Source organism: Cetorhinus maximus, chromosome 1 (assembly GCF_964194155.1).
Source record: "Cetorhinus maximus chromosome 1, sCetMax3.hap1.1, whole genome shotgun sequence".
Classification (NCBI taxonomy): domain Eukaryota; kingdom Metazoa; phylum Chordata; class Chondrichthyes; order Lamniformes; family Cetorhinidae; genus Cetorhinus; species Cetorhinus maximus.
Genome location: NC_135879.1, coordinates 154,277,610 through 154,299,624, shown reverse-complemented (window position 1 = coordinate 154,299,624; position 22,015 = coordinate 154,277,610). Strand labels below are relative to the sequence as shown.

At 40.8% G+C, this 22,015-nt stretch overlaps 1 protein-coding gene across 2 annotated transcripts in view; it reads left to right on the top strand.

Moving 5' to 3' along the window:
* LOC144684562 (microtubule-associated tumor suppressor 1 homolog) overlaps positions 1-22,015 on the top strand; it is a 213,847-nt gene that overhangs the window by 131,235 nt on the left and 60,597 nt on the right. For both annotated transcript variants that reach the window (XM_078548503.1, XM_078548511.1), the window contains exon 8: positions 15,834-15,900. In XM_078548503.1, the coding sequence (XP_078404629.1) occupies positions 15,834-15,900 (67 nt within the window). The remainder of the gene's footprint in view (positions 1-15,833; positions 15,901-22,015) is intronic.

Here is a 22,015-nt window from a genome sequence, read left to right as displayed (position 1 = left end):
AATGCAAATTTACTATTTTAGACACATTCAAATAAACCCAAGAGGTGCACTTCTGCAACTGCATAGATCTGTACCTGGGGTACAACATGTACAGAAAAAGCATGTCCTTTTTTGCATTGATGCACCTTACTTTGGTATACATCTGCAATGAAGTGTAAACTTGAACGAAAGAAGTCTGAAATGTTTACGGCAACTTTACGCTCTGTCTTCTGCAATGAGCATTTTCATAATTAGGATTTTTCAGCAACTTCTATTGAAATGGATCTTTAGTTGATGCTGCAGAACTTTAAACATTTGGACATTCAATTTATTTTTATATTGACAGCTGTGGGAAGCTCTTAAGATTTGCCCTATGCATCATCCATTTAAGTGATTTTGGCTACATGCATGGTTTTTTGCTCAATTTCTATTTGTGTAAAAACAGAAGTAAAATAGACTGGGGAAAACAAATGAGGTAGAGTATAGGCTTTAATCAAATTCCAATTCTGTTTGGAATTAAAAACACTGGATTGCATATAATGTAGTAACTATACAATCTGCATATATTGAACCTTTTTATTTTATAAATGTATGCTAAATAATCCAGGATACTCCAATCTGAATTGAAACATCTATTCAAAGCAATCATTTGTGAAATCTGAATCTGTGAATATCCATATGCATGATCTCAATTACTCCAGTTGCTTAGCTGACTTCAAACTTTCTCTCATTTACTTGCTACTAAAATCCTTGTGTCTTTTTATCCTTCCAACAATAACAACTGGCATTTTTGCACCTTGAACTAAAGACCCAAATCACTTAAAATAGGGAAATGGGTATTGAGTTGTGGAGGGAGAGGTTAGGACCAAACTCTCTTGTTGAAGAAATTGAGGTTGAAGTATTTCTAAGGGGTGTCTCATTCATTTGCTTTGTAAACTGTTGATGATAAGTTGTAGGGGTTTGAGAGAGGAAAGGGCTGAAGATATCCTGATGGAAACTTTGCCATGGGACTTTAAAGAACAAACATTATTGAAGAGGAGGCAAAAAACTGAGTTAATGTGTTGCAGGAAGAACCCAATATGTGATTTGGCAAAGGCTACACTACTACCACAGCACTTTGGCAACTGCAGAGTGGCAATTCTCGCCAAGCAGCAAGACTTCAGCCAAGGGCAAGGTGTTGACAACATTTGAACCAGATTTCTGTCAAAGCAACGTCAATACAAACATCTGTCGTAATGTGAAAGATGGCAAGAGACGTGCTTGTGGATGTTGTGGAGAGGGGTGGTGATAGCTGATTTTCTGGTAGTTCAAGGGAGGTCCTTGGCCCAACGATCTTCAGCTGCTTCATCAATGACCTTGCTTCCACCATAAGGTCAGAAGTGATGTGCGCTGATGATTGCACATCAATGTTCAGAATCATTCGTGATGACTCCAGCTGAAGGAGTCCATGTCCAAATGCAGTAAGACCTGGACAATATCCAGGCTTGGGCTGGCAAGTGCCAAGTAACATTTGTGATGCACAAGTGCCAGGCAATGCCCATCTCCAATAAGATTGAATGTAACCATTGACACTTGACATTCAATGGCATTACCATCACTGAATCCCCCACTATCAACACTCCTGGGGGTCACCACTGACCAGGAACTGAACAGGACTAGCCATATAAATACTGTGGCTACAAGAGCAGGTCAGAGACTAGGAATCCTGTGACAAGTAACTCATATTCTGACTCTCCAAAGCTTGTCCACCACCTATAAGGCATAAGTCAGTAGTGTGATGGAATACTCTCCACTTGCCTGGATGAGTACAACTCTCACAACACTCAAGAAGCTTGACACCATCCAGGACAAAAAATGCTTGATTTGGCATCACATCCACAAACATTCATTCCCTCCACCACCGATGCACAGTAGCAGCAGTGTGTACCATCTACAAGATGCACTGCAGGAATTCACCAAGGCTCCTTAGACAGCACCTTCCAAAACCATGACTCTGACCATCTCGAAAGGCAGCAGATACATGGGAACGCCACCGCCTGGAAGTTCCCCTTCAAGCTACTCACCAACCTGACTTAGAAATATATCGCTGTTCCTTCACTGTTGCTGGGTCAAAATCCTGGAACTCCCTCCCTAACAGAGCTACACCACATGGACTGCAGCGGTTCAAGAAGGCAGCTCACCACCACCTTCTCAAGAGAAATAAGGGATGAACAATTAAGGCTGGCTTGCCAGTGATGCTTACATCCTGTGAACAAATTAGACCAAATGAAAACAATATTAGACCAAGTAACTAGGAGCGCAGAATTTGACATTCACCCTGTTGGAAAGATATGCCCTTGGGGGCATGCTGAGTGACACGGTAAGGCACAGAAGAGGATGGTGCTGCTGGGGTTGCTGCTTATAAGAAGACAATGATGGGTTCCTTGAGAGGCTTTTGGGTTCCAAGAGAGGCACAGAGGGTAGCTGTTGATTTCAAGGTGCTTTCAAGCCTGGGATGGTAGCAGGAGAGTATGGTGGCAGAAGTGTAGTCAAGGGTTGCAGGTAGGGATTAATGACAACTTGTATTTAAATAATAGCTTTATTTGAGGCATCTTGGGCACCTTGTAGATATGTTATAAAGTAAAACTTGACACTGAGCCATGAGATATTGGGCCAAATGACCAAAAACTTGGTAAGAATTAAGCTTTGAAATATCTTAAAGGAGGAAAGCAAGTGGAGAGGAGTGAATTCCATAGCTTAATGCTTTGGCAGCTGAAGACAGAACCAGCAATGATGGAGCAATTTAAAAATCAGGATGCTCAAGAATTAGTGTAGACATGAGGGTTTTGGGGCTGGAGATGTTGGGGAGGGGCAATGCCCTGGCGAGATTTGAAAACCAGGCTGAGAAGTTTAAAGTGGTTCCTAGTGGAGCAGTGACTCCAATGTCGGCCAGTGAGCACCAGGGGTGATGAATTATTGGGACGTGGTACGAGTGTTTTTTGTTCATTCATGGGATGTGGGCTTCACTGCCTAGGCCAGCATTTATTGCCCATCCCTAATTGCCCTTGTTCAGAGGACATTTAAAAGTCAACCACATTGCTGTGGGTCTGGAGTCACATGTAGGCCAGACCAGGTAAGGACGGCAGATTTCCTTCCCTAAAGGACATTAGTGAACCAGATGGATTTTTGCAACAATCAGCAATCGTTTCACGGTCATCATCAGACTTTTAATTTTTATTGAATTCAAATCCCACCATCTGGCGGGATCTGAACCCAGAGCCTTACCCTGGGTCTCTGGAATACTAATCCAGCAACAATACCACTATGCTACTAAGAAAGTAAGCAGCAAAGTTTTGGATGATCTCCACTTTACGAAGAGTAAAATGTGAGGCTAGCCAGGAGTGCATCGGAATAGACAAGTCTGGAGATAACAAAGGCACAGATGAGCTGAAATGGGTGAAGTTGGGTGATGTTATAAAGGTGGAAATAGTGATGGCATAGGAAGCTTCTTTTAGTGCCAAATATAACAAAGATTGCAAACAGTTTAGCTCAGCCTTGGGCAGTTGTCAGGGCAGGGATGGAATCTGTGTCTGAGTTTTTAACACGGACCGAAGACACTGGCTTCAATCTACCCAGTATTTAACTGGAGGAAATTCCTGTCCCGTCAGTACTGGATGTCAGACAAGCAATCTAACAATTTAGTAACAGTGGAGGAACCAAGAGAGGTGATGGTGAAGTGAAGCTTGGTGCACACAGCATACATTAAAGTGCAGTTCATTTTGAAATGCTAAACTGTGTTATTCTGCAGCAAGCTGAATGAGGACAACAGTAATCAGACTCCCTTAGTCTGATAACTACAACATGTTTCCATAATGTATGAATATGCGTTGCTAATCTGGGTCATCTGAAATCTATTTTGTCCAGATCTTGCTGGAGCAGGGCATTCTGAATTTTTCTAAATTCTTAGTTCAGCTTGTGATCAACTTGCTGGAAGTATGAGCTGATAGTGGCATGGTAAGGGCAAAGGAGCATCTGGGACCTTAGCAATGGTAGGGCCAACAGTAAAGAGGAGGGTGAATTAAGCAACTCTGATTCAGAAAGATGAGACTGAATCGAGAGAGAAAAGAAGATGGGGAAAAATAGTGAAGCAAATCTCTACTTAAATTTCCAAACGATTGATGGCACGCTGAAATGAAATTGAACCCTTGTGGGTCAGAGGTTAATTAGTATTGCATTAGCGGTTATCACATTGTTTAAAAGGCAACAATTCTCAATTATCAGAATTCACTTTGTAATTTTGATGGGCAATTAATATGCAAATAAAGCAAGTTCTTAAATAACTGAGGCTACCTCAGTTGGCTAGGTGCCTAGTGTGATGCAGAAAGATGCCAACAGCATTGGTCAGCTGTAGCTCATTAATGCGTGCCTCCTTGCCTTGCCCCACAAGCTATATAACCAGTTGTGTCTCTAGTGGAGAGAGGTACCTATGGCCCTTCATGCACTATGGCTAAGTATTGGGAAAAGACGTCATTTGTGCCATAGTGTGGTGGGAAATTTTGAGGTGCAACGAGCTTGAAGAAAATGTTTTGGCCATATCACTTCTAAACCTTGTTTTCTTATGTATTAATTTGAGTCCCCAAACATAGTAAAACTATGCTTTTAAGTGAAAAATGTTTGTGCCAATGGGCATTTTATTTTGAACAGTGGTATTTTGAATCATTAGTTTTCGGCCTAGCTAGAATTTCATTATGCAACAGATTTAATTATTTAATTCAAGCCTATTAAAAACATGAATCACAGAAAACTTGGCTTGCAGGATATGGAACAAAAGTGGGTAAATAGTGGAGATACAGATCAGCTATAATTTAACTGAATGGCAGAACAAGCACAAGGGGCTGAATGGCCTACTCTTGTTCCTATATTCCTATCTAGATGTCAATGAACGGAGCTTGGCACAATATGCAAGCATTCATGCATCATGCTCTTTATCCAGTCAATTCAGACTAGTCCAGATCTCAAAGAACTCTTAGTCAGCTAAATTAATGGCTCTAATTGCACCTTTCTGATTTTCTACAGCATTTGTGGTTAAATGTTATCAGGTCCAGCAATCTGATCAATCTTCAGTGCCTCAAACAAGCTAAGGCAATTTATGTATTTCCATTTAAGGAGTCAATATCTAAAGCATTTGTGCCTGCCACAGTATCATGAATAGTGAAAATGAATACAAAATGTACATTTAGCATTTCACCCATATCCTACTCCTCAATCCTAATCACTATGCTAAATCTTTCAAAGGAGCTATGTGGTTTTCCTGGCCTAAAATAGAACTTGCGAAGTTTGTTTTTACCATGGGAATGCCACCTGATCATTTTTTTTCGTTCCCAGTGCATTTTTGGCATTTAATTGTGGCTTCAGTTAACTTCAGTTGTATCTGATATGTATACATGCAATCTTGCTATGGCTTTATACTTGGTGAAATACTTATTTTTGAGGCTACTTTCCCTACGTACCTATGTTAGGACATTTAGATTTTCAACTTAACATACACACTCACGTTTATTTAAAAGTCATAAGATTTTCTGACTCTACATTTAAATAGCTTCATTTTTCTGCTCTATAACTTATTTCCATCAGCCAGCACATCCCAATCTCCATTTCTGAAACCTTTCTTTACACCTGAAAATTGAGCCCATTCTTAGACCACGTACTAAGTTGTCTGCAGCAATAATTTTTGCAACCAAATGAAAGCTGATGATATGACTATTGACCTGAATTGAGGGGTTGTTAGGATGCAGAACGTTCCTACCAGAAACAGTGGCAGGAATAGAATCCATTTCATATCTGAAATAAAACAATAGAGGAGCATGGGAATAGGACAATGTAGACGGTTCTTTGAGAGCTGTGCAGTTAGAATGATGGGCCAAGTGGCTTTCTTCTGTGCTGTGAAAATCTCCAGTTCTCACATGGAAATCCGATGATATCTCAGCTGCTACTGATTAAATCCATTACTACTGATGAAATACATTACTTCCAACATGTTGAGCAAGGAAGAAGTACTTCCCTGCACCCACAACTATCATTTCCCCGTCACACTATCTACTGAATAAGGTAACGCACCCTAATTTCTGACCAACTGTCATCGTTTTGTAATATACATGGTCTTTTTGTTTTAGGTATTGTGGTTATACTTCAAATAGGATAAATGAAGTAATTCACACAACTTCTGGGTTCTAAAGAAACCTCTATGTTCCTAGAGAATGTGGCTTTACATGGCCCAAGTCTTGATCCTTATAAAATTTCTAACAGGTTGGGAAGCCTAAATAGGTTGCAGCCCTGGTGCTGAGATTCTATAACAGAGGAGATTGCTTGTTTTGCTCCTGTTTGTGATAACACAAAGGACATTAACCAAAAAGCAGAATGCATTTTCCTTTGAGGGAATGTAAACTTGAAGCGGACTGACTCTGCCTTGTCTCAGTGCTGGGTGAGGGATTTATCTGCAGAATACGGTGTTCTCCCCCAGTGAGCTGGTAGCACATTCCTGTATACCACGTCCTACTGCGATGGCAGGTGCCCTTTGAACACTTCCAGAAGACAACTGCATTGCGAAGCCAAGTGGCATCTCCTGGGTGGAGGCGGCTGTCAGGATATGGATCTCTTACCTACACCCCCACCCTGTCTCGACTGGCCACTCCCCCTCAGGGAAAATGGTTAAAATCCAGAGTCCTGATATTCAGTCATATCTGGCTAATAAGCACATCCTCAACAGGTGAAGGGAGTAAGTGTGCGAATGGGGGAAGAAATACTAATCCGGAACTATGTTGCCAGAAGACTTCTAAAACAACAGGGGCTACATTTGATTGTGACTTGAGATTGGCACGACGATTTTTAGTCGACTTGTTTTGCATTGCAAAGCAATGAGATGGATAGTAAGTGATGTCCATTAGCTACAGTGGAAAAGTATTTTGGAGTTACTTGGCTCCATTTTGAAGCTATTAGTGAAGCTAATTAGGTTGGAATGCTGCTTAAGGACATTTAATTATCAGGTGAAGTAACTTTTTATATCCTTGCAGATAATTGAGGTTCTGTTTATAATATCATTTCCATGGGCCATTCAGCCCATTGTGCCTGTGGCAGCTCTTCTAACGCAGCTATCCAATTAATTCACTACTCTGCCCTTTCCCAGAGCACCTGTACTGTAAGCATATTTAATTTAGTAAACAAAGAGGAACTTGCATTTCTATAATACCTTAGAATCTCCAAAGCACTTCGCAGCCCATTAACTACTTTTGAGGAGTAGTTAAATGTAAAAGTCTGACAGCTATTTGCACACAGCAAGCTCCATAAACAACCATGTGATATTAACCAGAACATTTTTAAAGCAATATTTGTTGTGATAAATATTTGCACCTGGCAGATCTCTTGATTGAAATCTTGCCATGAAATTTTTATGGCAGACAAAACCTCAAGATGATGCTTCCAAAGTACAGCATTCCTTTAGTACTACACTGGAGCTGTTGGCCTTTGTCAAGTCTTTCTAGTAGGACTTGAACTTTCTGATTCAATGGTGCGAATGCTGCCCCATTGAGCCACAGCTGATGCATACTATGCTTGTTATAACTAGGTAAGCAATATAGTTTTACTGGAAATTCCATGTTGATTTATTAAAATGGCAGAAAAGCCAAATTGAGAGCAGTAGTTTCATGTATTTAAATTCTGTAAAAGGCCCCTAACAATTGCAGCACTGTAGGATAGAGTATGCAGGAAAAAATAATGTGCTAAGAAAGGTACTGCAATAACCATGGGTGATTTTAATCTACATTTAGATTGGATGAATCAGATTGGCAAAGGTAGGCTGGAAGATGAGTTCGTAAAGTAGATTCTGGAGAATTTCTTAGAGCAGCGTGCTGTCCAATTCTTTCCAATTCAATCTATTCTCGATCTGGTGATGTGCACTGAGACAGGATTAATTAATGACCTTATGGTAAAGGAGCCTCCAGGCAAGTGTTCATAAGATGATCTCATTTTCAACTGAAGGTGAAATTATAAGTGTGGGTCTGAGACTAATGTATTTCCCTTGTAATGGCCATTTGAGGGCAGGAGTTGACTAAAGTGAACTGGGGGAAAAAATCGGTTAAAAGGTAGGGCAGTAGAAAAGCAGTGGCAGACGTTTGAGACATTCAATAACTCAGCAAAGATACATTTCATTGAGAGAGAGACAGACTGAGAATGATGCACCATCTGTGGCTAAATCAGTTGAGGATAGTATAATGAAAGAAAAAGTGTACAATTCTGTCAAGATTGATTAGACAAATTTTTTAAAACAATGAAGAATGACTTAGTATGAAAGACAGCTAGTTAGAAATATCAAAGCAACTATCATGAGTTTTTGCAAATGTATACAAAGGAAAACAGTAAGTGAAGTGAGTGTTGAACCCTTGAGGGCGAGACACAGGAATTATGGGGAACAGGGAAATGGCAGACAAGTTGAAAAGAGATTTTGTCTGTCTTCACTGTAGAAGACTCTCAAAACCCAAGAATGCTTGAAAATCAAGACTAAAAGGGAGGGAGGAACTTAAAACCACTCCAGTCATTAGGGAAAAGGTAATGGGAAAACTATTAGATCTAATGGCTGAATATCCCTGGACCTGATGGCTTGCATCCAAGGGTCTTGAAGTGGCTGCAGAGGTAGTAGATGCGTTGGTTGTGATCAGGCAGAGTCTGTGGTTTGTTAGAAGGAAATCATGTTTGACTAATTTTATTAGAGTTCTTTGATGAAGTAACAAGCAAGGTGGACGAAGGAGAACCTGTGGATCTGGTAGACTTGGATTCCCAGAAGACATTTGACAAGGTGCCACATCAAAGGTTAGTTTTGCAAACTAAGAGCTCGTGATGTAAGGGGTACTGTATTAGCATAGATAGAGGATTTGTTGGCTAACAGTACACATAATGGGTCATTTCTAGGTTGGCAAGATGTGATGCGTGGAGTACCATGGGGATCAATGTCAGGCCTCAACGATTTACAATTTATATCAGTGACTTGGATGAAGGGCACAATTTGTATGGTTGCTGGTGACGCAAAGATGGATAGGAGAATAAGTTGTCAAGAGGACATAAAGTCTACAAAAGTTAAGTGAGTTGGCAAAACTTTGGCAGATGCAGTGTAAAATGGGAAAATGTGCACTTGTCCACTTTGGCAAGAAGAATAGAAAAGCAGTAAATTGTTTGAATGGAGAGAGCATTGCAGAGGGACCTGGGTATCCTGGTACATGAATCAAAGTTAATATGCAGGTGCAGCAAGTTATTAGGAATGCAAATGGCATTTGTTGCAAAGGAATAGAGTGTAAAACTAGTAAACTACAGCTACAGCTGTGCAGAGCCTTGGTGAGACTGCATCTAGAGTACCGTGTACAGTTTTTGATCATCATACTTGAAATACAGTTGAATTAGAAGCAGTTCAGAGGAGGTTCCTGGGATGAAGGGGTGAGCTTATGAGCAAAGGTTGAGCAGATTGGGCAGATACCCATCGGAGTTTACAAAAATGACAGGTGATCTTATTGGAACATCGAAGATCCTGAGGGGATTTGACAGGGTGGATGCTGAAGGATGTTTTCCCTTGTGGGGGAGTCCAGAAGTAAGGAATGCAGTTTAAAAATTGGGGGGTCTCCCATTTATGACAGATGAGGAGAAATGTTTTCTGAGGATCTTTAGTTTATGGAATTCTCTTCTGAGAAAACCAGAGGCTGGGTCACATTCAAGGCTGAGTGAGTTAGATTTTTGATTGACAAGGGTTATGGGGGCAGATTGGAAAGTGGAGTTGAGACCACAGTTGCATCAGCCATGATCTTATCAAATGGTGCAGCAGGATGAAGGGGCCAAATTGTTGCATATTGACTGGAAAACATTGTGCAGAGGTGCAAGATAAAACTGTTTGAACTTGATATAACCAAAAGCTGATGGACAATTCTGGGAAATGATGTTAGTTATCAACATTTTACAGTGTTGGATGGAGTTTTTTTTTTGACAACGCCAACTTGGCTCTCTTTGGCCTCTTAAGACACGTTCCAAGACTTTCAGCTTCAGTGGAGCATTAAATTTATGGAAGAACTGTCTCTTGGTTGAGTCGTCTAATTTATTCTCCATCTTTCGCTGGTGATTTAAGAGCAGGTCAGAGGCTGGGAATTCTGCAGAGAGGAACTTGCCTGCTGACTCCCCAAAGCCTGTAACAAGGCATAAGTCAGGAGTGTGATAGAATACTCTCAGCTCCAACAACACTCCCTTTACCACCAATGCACAGCGGCAGCAGCGTATGCTATTTACAAGATGCACTGCAACAAGTCACCAAGGTTCTTTGATAGCACCTTCCAAACCCACATCCTCTATGGCCAAGGAGGATAAGAGCAGCTGATACATGGGAACACCACCACCTGGAAGTTCCCCTCCAAGTCACACACCATCCTGACTTAGAAATATATTGCCATTCCTTCACTGTCACCCAAGTCAAAACCCTGGAAGTCTCTTCCTAACAGCACTATGGATGCTCCTACAACATAGTCTGCAGCGGTTCAGGAAGTCAGCTTGCCACCACCACCTTGGGCAATTAGGGATGGGCAATAAATACTGGCCTAACCAGCAACACCCACATCTTGTGAAACAATGGGGAAAAACATGGCCATAATGGACCCCATGTAAGTAAAGTTCCTAGTGTCCTGGCAATATTTACCTCAATTCCTGTAAAGACTCCATCCCATTCTCTCAGTTCCTTCGCCTCCGTCGCATCTGTTCTGATGACGCTACCTTCAAAAACAGCTCCTCTGACATGTCCTCCTTCTTCCTTAACCGAGGTTTTCCATCCACGGTCGTTGACAGGGCCCTCAACCGTGTCCGGCCCATATCCCGCGCATCCTCCCTCACGCCTTCTCCTCCTTCCCAGAAACATGATAGGGTCCCCCTTGTCCTCACTTATCACCCCACCAGCCTCCGCATTCAAAGGATCATCCTCCGCCATTTCCGCCAACTCCAGCATGATGCCACCACCAAACACATCTTCCCTTCACCCCCCTTGACGGCATTCCGTAGGGATCGTTCCCTCCGGGACACCCTGGTCCACTCCTCCATCACCCCCTACTCCTCAACCCCCACTTATGGCACCTCCCCATGCCCACGCAGAAGATGCAACACCTGCCCCTTCACTTCCTCTCTCCTCACCGTCCAAGGGCCCAAACACTCCTTTCAAGTGAAGCAGCATTTCACTTGCATTTCCCCTAACTTAGTCTACTGCATTCGTTGCTCCCAATGCGGTCTCCTCTACATTGGAGAGACCAAACGCAAACTGGGCGACCGTTTTGCGGAACACCTGCGGTCTGTCCGCAAGAAAGACCCAAACCTCCCTGTCGCTTGCCATTTTAACACTCCACCCTGTTCTCTTGCCAACATGTCTGTCCTTGGCTTGCTGCATTGTTCCAGTGAAGCCCAACGCAAACTGGAGGAACAGCACCTCATCTTCCGACTAGGCACTTTACAGCCCTCTGGGCTGAATATTGAATTCAACAACTTTAGATCTTAAACTCCCCCTCCCCCCATCCCCACCCCGTTTCTTTCCCCCCCCCACCCGCTTTTTTTTCAATAATTTATATAGATTCTTCTTTCCCCACCTATTTCCATTATTTTTAAATCTAAAACTAAAACCTTTAGTCTTTCCACCCCACCCCCACTAGAGCTGTACTTTGAATATCCTGTATTCCATTCTTAATTAGCACTTTTCTCAGACAAAGACCACCACCTTCAACACCTCTTTGACCCTTTTGTCTCTGACATCTTTTGATTATCTGCTCACACCACACCCTCAATGTGTCTCTTCCCCCCCGCCCCCCACCCACCTCAAACCAATTTATATTTCTCCCTTGTTGAAACTATGCTGCAGTTCTGCCGAAGGGCCATGGAGGCTCGAAACGTTGACTGATTTCTTCTCCGCCGGTGCTGCTAGACTTGCTGAGTTTTTCCAGGTAATTCTGTTTTTGTTTTGTTTTACCTCAATTTGTTTGTTGGTAGTGGTATTTAACTGCTCACTTAGTTGTTTCTGTTTGTGGGACATTGTGTGTAAAATGTCTGCTGTATTTGCCTACACTAGCTACCTGTACTTCAGATTTAGGGTAAGACATCCTGAAGTGTTCCAATAGCTGTGTCTTCAATAACAATGGAGCTCGTAATGCAGATTTGAGTACGTATTTGCAGTGTTGAGGCCTGCCTTGTAGTCTTCTCATTCCTTAGTCTTATGTGCAAGTGTAATAATGAGCTGAGCAATCAATGGAAAATTCTATTTTCAGCCTGGCAAACTGATTCCTTCATGTTGAAATCTAGGACATCATACAATACTTTTAACCTAAATGCACAAAGTTGGACTGGGGAGAAATCCAAATGTGGCTGCGGCAGGCATATGGATCAGTCTTAAGTGCTTATTAAATATCCAATATTTTTAATTATAGTTGAATTCAGTTACTTGTATTCGTCTTTCCATAAATAGCCATTTGGGAGTCTTTTAGCACATGATCTGGGGCACCAGAGATACAGTTGTTGTCACTAAATTTTCCACATATACAGATATGCAAAATGTTAACACCTTTTGCTTTTAAACAAGGAATAAAATGTCTAATCTGCTAAACTTGTTTCAGAAAATCAGGTGATAACATGAGAAAGCAACTCCTGACACAAGTAAATGTTAAGAATTTTTGCTGTTAGCATTTGTCCTTCCTAATCTTGAATTACGTTGTAAAGGATTTCCAAGTGCCAAATTAATATTGCAACACTGAGTGGCACAAAATACCATGTGGGCTTAGTGATTTTATTAGTGCGTGCTGCATTGTTAGAAGTCTCTCTTCTAGAAAAAATATTTTAAAACAGCTTTTAGACTTAAATTATAAATATACCTGTAGCTGTTAAATCACATCTAGGCTTACTGCTGCAAATGCTGGTGAATGATTTGCATTAGTTAATACATGCTACTCCAAATAGTGCTTTTTTAGCATTAGCACTTGTATAGCTGGTTAACCAAAGTTGAGAATCAATCTTTGTGGAACTGGATTGTTATTGGAATGCAAACTTTATGATTTTTAATCTCCATTGTTCATCTACCGGTGACTACAAATAAACACCCATTATTAAAATTTAGCCACGTAACAAAGGGCTTGGGCATGTGGTGCTCCATTTTAATGTTAGTAATACATCCAGTTGAATTTGACTATGCCTTTAAGCTGAGCAAATGTAGCTAGTCTGGTGCATGTTTCAAGACACATGTTGCAAATACTTGTGGTTGGAGGATAAGCTTATTTTCCAAGTGAAAGATTTATTTTTCATCACTTCTTTGGGACTACACCCCTCTACTGACGTTCTTTCCAGCTGGAGCCATTTTTTAAAATTTAGCTGTTTGGGAAGAAACGAGCATTTTCCAATTCTTTACCCTGAGTAAAGTGTTGCATGTATTCAGAGAAGGGCTGGGCAATAATGTGGAATGTCATTGCCAATACTGCAAACTCAAACACAAGCTTGTGCAATGCCAATTATTAATGGTGAAAAATGCTGTTGGCCACTGACTACAGTACTCTCTATGCTTCAGGCATCAAATCAAATTGAACCAATTTCAATAAAATTTTTGTCAAGACTATTATTTTAAGTCTACTGTTAGTTTCAATCAGGTGTCATCAAAAATTGTGCATTTCATTCACTACTAATGTATATAGTTTTAACAAAAGCGTTAACATATGCATTATTCTGGAGATCTAACCCTGAACACCTTTTCTGTGCCAAAAGCAGACAATCCAATCAGTGAAATGCCTCATGTTCATGCATGTTTTTCAGCATTTGCCAGAGCTGCTACCTTTTTAGGTGATTGTAAATAGCTTTCCTTAATTCAATCTGTCCATCATTCAAATTTATAAGTTTGCATTTTTAAATGCAGTGTTAAGTATTTTTTCTTAAACTAACATGAATTAAGCTCATTTAAAAACTGCACGCTGAAAATGTAAATTTTCCACAGCTTAGTAATATTTTTGCTTTTTAATTGTTGGGGTGCCTTACTGCAATGCTGCAACTCTGTTGTGACACACAGCTGTAACATTTCAAACAAAACACTTGAGTTAGTTTTTACTGAAGTTTTATGAAGGTGGGAACATGTTTGAGAGCTTTTCACCACCTGTTAGCTGTCAGTGTGGCAATATCAACACTGATAGCAATTACCTTATTCTCCAGTGTACGTGCTCACCTACATATGTCTAATTTCTTTCTGCTGTCCCTCAAAAACTCGGGTTTATCTGAATTGGAATTTGCTTACGGTTTTTATTATATGCCTTTACAATATAGTATTTCAATACAGCTGGTTCTGAATTAGGATGAGTTGAATTGGAAATATGATCTGCTTGTGTTAATAATACAAAACTGATTTGGGGAGATTTGAGCAATATATTTTGTTTTCCAGCTGGCCTGACCTTGAAGGTGCTTGATAGCATTATGTATTAAGCTGAGATATAAAAATAGAGCTTTTCCATTACTGAATTAGTTGGAAGATCAATGAGTGTTCCAGTGCTCAGCTTTAGCTGCTGACATTTGAGTAAATTAACATTGATCAATTCCCCTCCTCCCATCTCTCGTCTGCAGACGCATAGGGCTGTGCCTCCTGTAATGAACGATTCCCACCCCACTTATGAATGCAGCTGTTTTTTTTCTTCAGGGCAGAGTACTGCAGGAAATATGGTACACATCCTGGACTGAAAGTTAGCTTGGAAGGCAAGGCCTAATGGATCTTTTCCTACAAGTATTTTAAATGTAGAAAGACCAGTTTGGGTTGTGGTTGTGGCCACCTGCGCTTCTGCACAATACACACACACACACACAGCCAGAAAAAAGGGAGAATGGGTTGCAGCAGCAGCAAAATGTGCCTCTACGATCCTTGTGCTGGAAAGAGGGTAATTGATGCATTCTTTTGTGATTTGCTGACTGGAAACGCGAGGGTTTGGTAACTGACGCAAGTAATTTCAACCAATTCTTTTATTTCCAGCTGTTCCTCACCGGAGATAGCTTCCCCTCTTATTTGCTACATAAAATAATAGCTGAATAATTGTGGTGCATTGGATAGCCAGGTTATTAAAAAGGAGAGCTCAGAACATCCTATAGCATTTTAAAGCCACATCCTGACTCTGCTTTAGGGATTAGAAAGCTCAAGTTCAATTTCCTGACAATTATTGATCGCTGGTGAGTTAAGTCACTTAATTTTTTATGCTCAAGGTACTGAAGCCCTGATGTCAGGTCTTCATGTTTCCTTGTTAATTTGTATTTATAATTGTGCACTTTAAGTTGAGATAGAAAAAGATATTTGTTTCAAAACCTTGTTAAGCCACGCTCTTGTGAGGACTGTGAATTGAGGACTAACTTATTTGGTTAAAACAGTTTTTTTTTGGAATTGTAGTGCATGCAGTCCGATGGATATGCTGATCTCTAATGTGTATGCAAAATGTTCTGCTCATTAGAAAAACTGTAATGGGCTAAAGCTGTGGTCACCTGTGCTTAGCCTTATAGCAGTCAAGACTTCATGGAAGTACAAAATGAGAAATACTGGAATTTTGTTTTTACTGAAGATGAGCTTGCCTTCATCTCCGAAGCTTTGTTTAAAAGATGCAGATTGCATTAAAGAATATTTGATTGCCATGTAACTTGATAACATCTTTTTGCTATTGTAATTTTTTTTTGTAATTTTTGTGCACTAGTGATGACAAAGTATTTAAAATTCAAATTTGAAAATCCCATATCCTTAATGATTGTAGGTTTATAGTGCGTAGTTTTGTCCCATTAAGGATGTTTCCGTAGTAACAAAATATTTTTCTTCACAGCGGGACGAAGTAGGCAAACAACACAAGGAGTTGTCTCAGGAGCTGCTTACTCTGCGTAGTGAACTAGGTAAGAAATAGAGCAATTGAACTGTATTTAAATTTTGTGGTTCATAGCTCTAAAACTAATTTGCATGATGTGATCTGCTGAACCCTGAATTGTTTAGTGCTACTTCTGTGGTTGATGGTTACTTGATAACTGTTAAAACACTTCTTCCCCTGGAGACTGGCCATTTAACTCAAGTTTGTGGAATTCTAGCATTTTCCAGGAACTGCTTTAGGAAAATGTCTCTCTTTCCCCCCCACCCCACCATACGTCGGACTTGAAATGCAAAATCATTCATTTCATGGCTATTCATTTAATGCTGAATACTTATATAACCCTGATATTTAATGTAATTTTTACCTTGACTGTTTCAATATTTAAATGAACTTTGAACTGGATGATTCAGTGGTTTAGAACTTGCCTTTTCATCCCTGGCAGCATGTGTTCAGAATTCAGAACTCTTCCCTTGGTTAGTTTTGGAATTTCAGCCATGGTCACAGTGTATAAATCTGAAGCAGAAATGCAGCCACAATTCAGGTGCTAGAGTAGTGTGGGAGATTTAAAGTATTAGTGGAGTTGAAGCTTTGTTTTAAATCCACGCATTATAAAATGTATGAAGAGAAATAATTACTTTGCCTGCTTGATACTGACCTGGGTTCTAAAGTGAAATGGCATTCTGGCCCCTAAAAGTGACGTCTTTCCCATTGAACAAAAATCTCCCAAAACAACCTCCTGCTGTACTTTGTCTTAATATTTGCAGTTTAAAGAATTACTTGAACACTAGCAGTTCCAAGGCAGTTTACTGATTTGTACTGTGAATCAACAAAGGAGCATCTTGGGGCAGCATGCTGCCATCCCCATGAAGGCAACTTTGAAGATGGAGGGAATGGTGGGGGGAAGAGACCAGAAAAAGCGTCGGCTGGTTTCCCACCACCTTGAACATTTCGCAGAGGCAGGCTTGTAGCAGTAATGACAATTTGTCCGGCAGAGGCAGGAAGCCATTTAAGGGGGCAGTTGGCACCTATTTTATCATTGCTATGCAGTCTTAATGTTGCACGGACCCTACGCTGTCAGCATCTTGATAACTTGGCTAAGGTGGCTGCACAGCAGGTATTCATTGAGCAATGAAACTAATGTCCAGTTAATTGTATAAAGGGTAAAGCAGCAAGTATGAGTTCATGCATAGCCAGTGACTGGATTGGTACATTACTTTGGCTATCATTGCATCTGGCCAGCATAAATTGCCAGACCAGATGGGCTGCATGTACCATTGGATTAGAGGGCATGCTCAAACATGGGGGCTATGTATTTGGAAGAAGATGAACAGGGTCAGCAACAAACCCAGACACACCCAATGGTCAAGGGACAGGAGTAGAAGAAAACACTAGGCAGACAGCTTTCTGGCAAAGAGATAGCTATCTTGACCTTGGAGTATCAGTGTTAAAGGCTGTGCCTCTTGTGGTAGACGGTTGCTGACTCCTTGGTCATCAGGCTCCCTGGAACAAATGGCCCATTGCTTGTTGTGGTGAAGGTGACAGTCGCACTGAATTTTTATGCAACTTGCTCCTTTCAAGCCTCAGCTGTGGATATATGCAGGATATCCCAATCGGCCACTCATAATTGCATCTTGCAGGTGATTGCCTTATACAGGAAGGCATCTGACTACATCGCCTTTGTCACAGAGTCAGGCCCAGTGGGCTTTGCCTCCATGGCAGGATTTCCTCAGGTGCAGGGATGATAAAGGCTTTGTCAGGGACTCTTGTCAATAGGAAGAACTTGCACGCCTTCAATTTTCAGCTGGCATGTGATCACTGGAAAAGGATTATGCAGTTATGTACAAAGTTTTCTGGCGGTTGGCACATTGCATTCACCCTGAAGCAATAGTTGCCTCAACGATTTAGGCCACGAGGTAGCCCTTTGGCTCCTGGGTAGCTAGAGCTTTCAGTGAAATACATGGCTGATGATCCTGGTGAATCAAATATCTAGGGCTGTATTTGGGCTACTGGTGGTGTGTTCAAGTGAGGGGAAATTTTGAAATTTAAAACAGAAGGGCAAGGCAGTAGTGTAGGGTTGTGATTTGATAACCAGAATGATTGGAAGAGACAGTGTGTACAAATGTAAGAATGCAGAAGGACATGCCAGCAGCAGCATCAAAATGTAGAAACAGTTTGGGTAGAGATGATAAATAGCAAAGGAAAGAAGTCACTGATGGAAATAGTCCATAACCCTCTTTTAACAGTTGCTACACTGTACGATGAAGAATCAAGAAATAATGGGTGAGTTTCATGGTGCTGCAATAATCGTGGGTGACTTTCACCTTGGACAAATCAAATTAGCAAAGGTATCCTGGAAGATGAGTTCATAGTATATTAAGAACATTTTCTTGGGACAAAGGATTATCTAGGCAAGAGCGGCCATAACATAGAATTCTGTGTGTAGTAGTTTGTGGATGAGAAACTTGCATTTGAAATTAGCGCCTTACCTTGTAATTGTCTTTAAGTTTATGAAGACAGTTGGTTACAATGCACTGGGAAAACGGGTTAACAAAGATATATTGAGAGAGATTCTGAGAAGGAGGCACCATCCATGGCTAACTAAAGTATAGTATCAAATTTAAAGCAAAGATGTATAGTGTAGTGAAGATTGGTGGTAGGTCAGAAGATTGGGACAATTTTAAAACCAGCAAAGGATGACTTGAAGGGACAAATTCGATTCAGTGAATAGACAAAAAAAACAAGATCTTCGACAAGTATATTACAGGATTGTGACGGCACAGGAGGAGGCCATTCAGCCCGTTGTGCCTGTACCAGCTCTTCAAATGAGCATCATGACTTAGTGCCATTCTCCTGCTTTTTTCCCCCCATACCCTTGCACATTGTTTTTATTCAAATAATTATCTAATTCCCTCTTGAACAACTCAATTGAACTTGCCTCCAACACACTTCCAGACAGTGCATTCCAGACTTCCGCCACTTGCTTCTCTTGCAAATCACTTTAAATCTGTCTCCTCTCGTTCTCGATCCTTTTATGAGCGGGAACAGTTTCTCCCTATCTACTCTATCCAGTCTCCTCCATGATTTTGAACACTGCTATCAAATCTCCTCTTGGCCTTCTCCTCTGCAAGGAGAACAGTCCCAATCTCTCCAATCTATTGTCATACCTCAAGTTTCTCATCCTGCAACAGTTGTCACAGCCATTCGAGTACTGGTTACAGATTCGATGGTATTGATGTGTGTAAAGTTCCTCTTCAAAAAGGACAAGAGCAGCTAAAGTAAATGCTTATCCCTTGGAGATTGAAACTGGGTAATGGGAAATGAGGAAATGCCAGAGACTTGGAGCAAATATTGAATTTGTCTTCACAGAAGAAGCATCTCAATAATTGGCATTGGGGAAAGGGAGGGAAAGCAATCATGCTTACTAGAAAAAAAAAGTTATGGGAAAACTAATGCAGCTTAAGGCCGACAGGTCCCCTGGATCTGATGATCTGCATCCTAGGGTCTTAAAAGAAGTGGCTGCACTGATTGTGGATGCATTGGCTGTAGTCTTCCAAAATTCCCTAGATTCTGTAATGGCCCCAGCAAAACAGAGAAAACTGCAAATATACAACTCCCCACCTCCCCTCCTCAGCCTTCCTAACACCCCCCACCCCCCCAAAAAAAAAGAAACCCCACCTGCCTCAAGAAAGGAGACAGACAGGAGGCAGGAAACTGTAGGCCTGTTAACCTAACATCTATCATTAGGAAAAGTTCTGGAGTTAAGGAAGTACCAGCAGGACATACAGAAAGTCATAAGTGAATCAAGTGGACTCAGCATGGTTTTATGAAAGGGAACTAGTGTTTGACAAATTTACTCTTTTTTTTGAGGATATAACAAATTGGGTGGATAAAGGGGAACCAATGGATATGGTGTATTTGGATTACCAAAAGGCATTCGGTAAGGTACCACATAACCAATTACTGCACAAGAGCCTGTTGTGTTTGAGGTGATGAAATGGATAGAGGATTGGCTAACTAACAAAATAGAACCTGGATAAATGGGTGGTTTTCAGGTTGGCAAATTGTAACTTGTGGGATGCCACAGGGATTACTGCTGAGGTCTCAACTAGTATCCATCAGGGTAGTCAAACTTTTTGGCTGGAGGGACACATCTGGTATGGAAATTGTATAGGGGGCTGGCTGTAAATGCTGAAGAAATGAATAAGTATAACAAATTTTGGTACAAATGAAAGAACTGTCATTCTGATAATTATACTATAATGTATTATAGAGAATAATGAAACCAAACGTGCCTTTTTCACATGCTCTTGGGATGCAATGGCATCACATTCTGTTGTCCATTTCCTCCACAAATGCTGCTTGTTCTGCTGTGTACTTCCAGCATTTTTTATTTTAGATTTCCAGTATCTGCAATATTTTGCTTTTGTCTTGCCAAAATAAATGCTGCTTTACTTTGACCTACAATATGGTGTTGCAAGCTACCAAGGGCAAAAACAGTAAAGAGATGAGAAAATGTGGAGAGACCAAAAGGCATCTCAAAGGCGGTCACCATATCTTACAGAGAACAGTGATCTGTATCCTTTCTAGCTCTCATTCCTATAACTGGGATATAATAACTTCCCAGCACCAAGGTGCTACCAGTGCAACTGTAATCTACCTTCTGAATTTTCAAGTTTCTCAAAACACAAAACTCTGACCTAAAACCCCACACACTTCACATTCTATTACATTCATCATCCTTCTAAAATATAAACCTTTAGCTGCACCTCTGGCAAGAACAGAAGATGCTTTTATAACTCTAATTTCCAGAAGTGCATAAACAACAAATCAGATGCCCATCTCAAAATGTTAAACCAAGATTGCCTTTTGAGACTTTCAGTCATGTATTTTGTGACTCACTACAGTTGACTGCATTTAAACTTCGATACCTCAATCCCTTGTCCACTAGCAGAATTGTAGATCAAGTTTTTGCTGGGCCTACAAATCTGCTAACCCTTGGCTTCTTTTGCCATTACCTTTTAAATCTGTTCTCTAGTTACTGACCCCTCTGCCACCAGAAACAGTTGCTCCTCATTTAGCTAACCAATATCCTTAAGGATTTTGAACACCATTATTAAATCTACCTTTTAGTTTGTCTGCTCCAAGGAGAACAAGCACAGCTTTTCTCATCTCCACTTTACTAATTCCTACAGTCACATTTATAATGGTACCAGGGATATGGAATTTAGTTAAGTAAAAAGTGGAAAGGAAACACATTAAGACAGATGCAAGATTTTTTAGTAGATTATAGAACCATTCTAGTGGGCGAAGGAGCTCTTCAGTGTATGCCAATGCAGACCTGAAGATCTCAGGTTCAAATCTTGGATTGCCAGCACCTATGGCACCAGATCTCTGCAAGAATCAGCGCCTTCAATCAGGGAATGAGAAAAATGGGGAAACAAAACTGAGCTAGCTAAACTTATCATAAAGCATTAAAATTAAGAGAGTAAAAACCATTAAAGCAGATTAAAAACGGCAATGATTAAATAAGTAATCATAAAGGCTGACTTGTGCTGCATTCATGTTCCTCCACGCGCACTCACCGGCTTTAACATGGCAGCTGTACTCTTCAGAAAAGCCTGTCTCCGATCATTGGTCAAGTCCAATTCATCTGGAAGTATTTCTTTTGGCTTTTAAGAGCTTCTAGGGAAACACTTGGATCTTCTAACTTTCATAGCTCCTGGTGCCATTCAGCCAGGCGCAGCTGCACATGCACACTCGGGGTGCAAAGCCCCTTTTTTTCCAGTGCAGAGCCACGGCCAGATAAGAAACTCCTGCAGGCCGGATATGGCACATGGGCGATAGTTTACCCAGGTCTGATCTATATTGACTTGAATGAAGGGACCAGCTTTATTGTAGCCAAATTTACTGATGATACAAAGATAGGTGGGAAAGCAAGTTGTGTGGAGTACACACAGTCTGCAAATGAATACAGGTTTCTCAGTGGGCAAATATTTGGCAGATGGAGTATAATGTGGGAAAATTTGAGATTATTCACTTGAGTAGGAAGAATAGAAAAGCAAAATATTCAAATGGAGAAAGATTTCAGAATGCTGCAGTACAGAGAGATCTAAGTGCCCTCTTGCATGTTAACTTCGTTAACT